This window comes from Saprolegnia diclina (assembly GCF_000281045.1).
Source record: "Saprolegnia diclina VS20 unplaced genomic scaffold supercont1.85, whole genome shotgun sequence".
Lineage (NCBI taxonomy): Eukaryota > Oomycota > Saprolegniomycetes > Saprolegniales > Saprolegniaceae > Saprolegnia > Saprolegnia diclina.
The window spans coordinates 141733-142959 of record NW_008246152.1 but is presented as its reverse complement, the minus strand read 5'-3'; the positions used below and the strand labels follow the sequence as shown (position 1 = coordinate 142959).

Below are 1227 nucleotides of genomic sequence, written 5' to 3'. Positions count from 1 at the left end.
AGCCCTTGCCGCGTCCATCGTCACAACCTCGACCGTCACGTTCGCTGCGTTGAGCTCCAGCTGCAAATTTCGGATGACTTCATCCGCTGCAGCCGACTTGTGGAGCGACGCGAGAGCTTGGTGTGCCAAACGGTTGACGGATACATCGAGAGATGCTTGTGTGGTGGCCTGCAGAGCGATCGAGGCGTCGAGTTGGTCGCGTAAAGTCGCGACCTGCTGGTTGGACTCGGCCAAAGAGGCTTGGGTTGCAGCGAGCTGGCGCGTGTGCTCGGCTCGAAGCGCGTCGATTGCGCGAAGATGGTCGGCGGCCATTGTATCCCGCTCGTGCTGCAGAGCGCGGATGGTGGTCTCGGCTGCTGCTGTTGCGGCGCTGGAGGCGTCGAGTTGGCGCTGCAGTGTCGCTGCGGTGGCGGTGGATGCGTCCAGAGACGCCTGCATCGCGTCCACGTGGCGTTGTTGTGTGTCTTCAAGGAGCTCCATGATGGTAGCGGCGTCGAGCTGTGGCGGCTCGTCGAGATCGGTGTCGAGGTGATCGTGTTGCTGCTCGACCGTGCTCGACGGCGTGGTCGTTGTCGTCTGTGCGTCGTCGGTGACGTCCGTAGGCGTGGACGTGGCGTTGGAGTAGATCATGTAGGCCAGCCCGGCGGTCAAGGCAGCCATCGTAGCGCGGCCAAAGTAAGCGGTCATGTTCGTCGTAGCAAGTTGGATCGAAAATGGTAAACGATGTTTTGCTCATGCCTTTTCAAGGGCGTAAAAGCTATCGAGCGTCCGATTCGACTTGTTGTTTGTATATCGAGTGTAAAGGGTGTGAGCTGAAACAGGGAAAATCTTGCAGCCTTAAGCCCCGGCTTGAAGCTCTAGTACACATATAGGAACGCAAAGGACTGAAGACGTACATAGATAGCTATTGCTCGTGCTTCGTGTCCATATTCGCCGTGTCTTTGCTCCAACCAAGGATACGCGTCTCGTATCGACGTCAAGTTTTGATATCCGAATGAAGCTCCCAACTCAGCGCTTCCTACTGGATAGCACAGTTTCCTTCTGCGGCTTGATGACAGACACACTGAAGAAGCGCGTGCTCAGTTGTCTCCCGTTTCGACGTTGACAATCCCGATGCACGTGTCCTCGCCGCTCGACGCGCCACGTCATGATCAGTTGTCCGAAACTGTCGTCGTGAGTGATGGTCACCGTCATCGAACGCCAGGATCTCGAGCTCATTCGTCCACT

General features: G+C 57.2%; 1 protein-coding gene across 1 annotated transcript; it reads right to left on the bottom strand.

The window, feature by feature from the left end:
* Positions 1 to 35: 35 nt before the first annotated feature.
* On the bottom strand, positions 36 to 687 carry SDRG_15150 (hypothetical protein; the record flags this gene model as incomplete). The annotated part of the gene is made up of 2 exons (XM_008621314.1): positions 36 to 86; positions 145 to 687. 2 exons carry the CDS (start codon positions 685 to 687, stop codon positions 36 to 38), a joined length of 594 nt encoding a protein of 197 aa, XP_008619536.1.
* Between the last annotated feature and the right edge of the window lie 540 nt (positions 688 to 1227).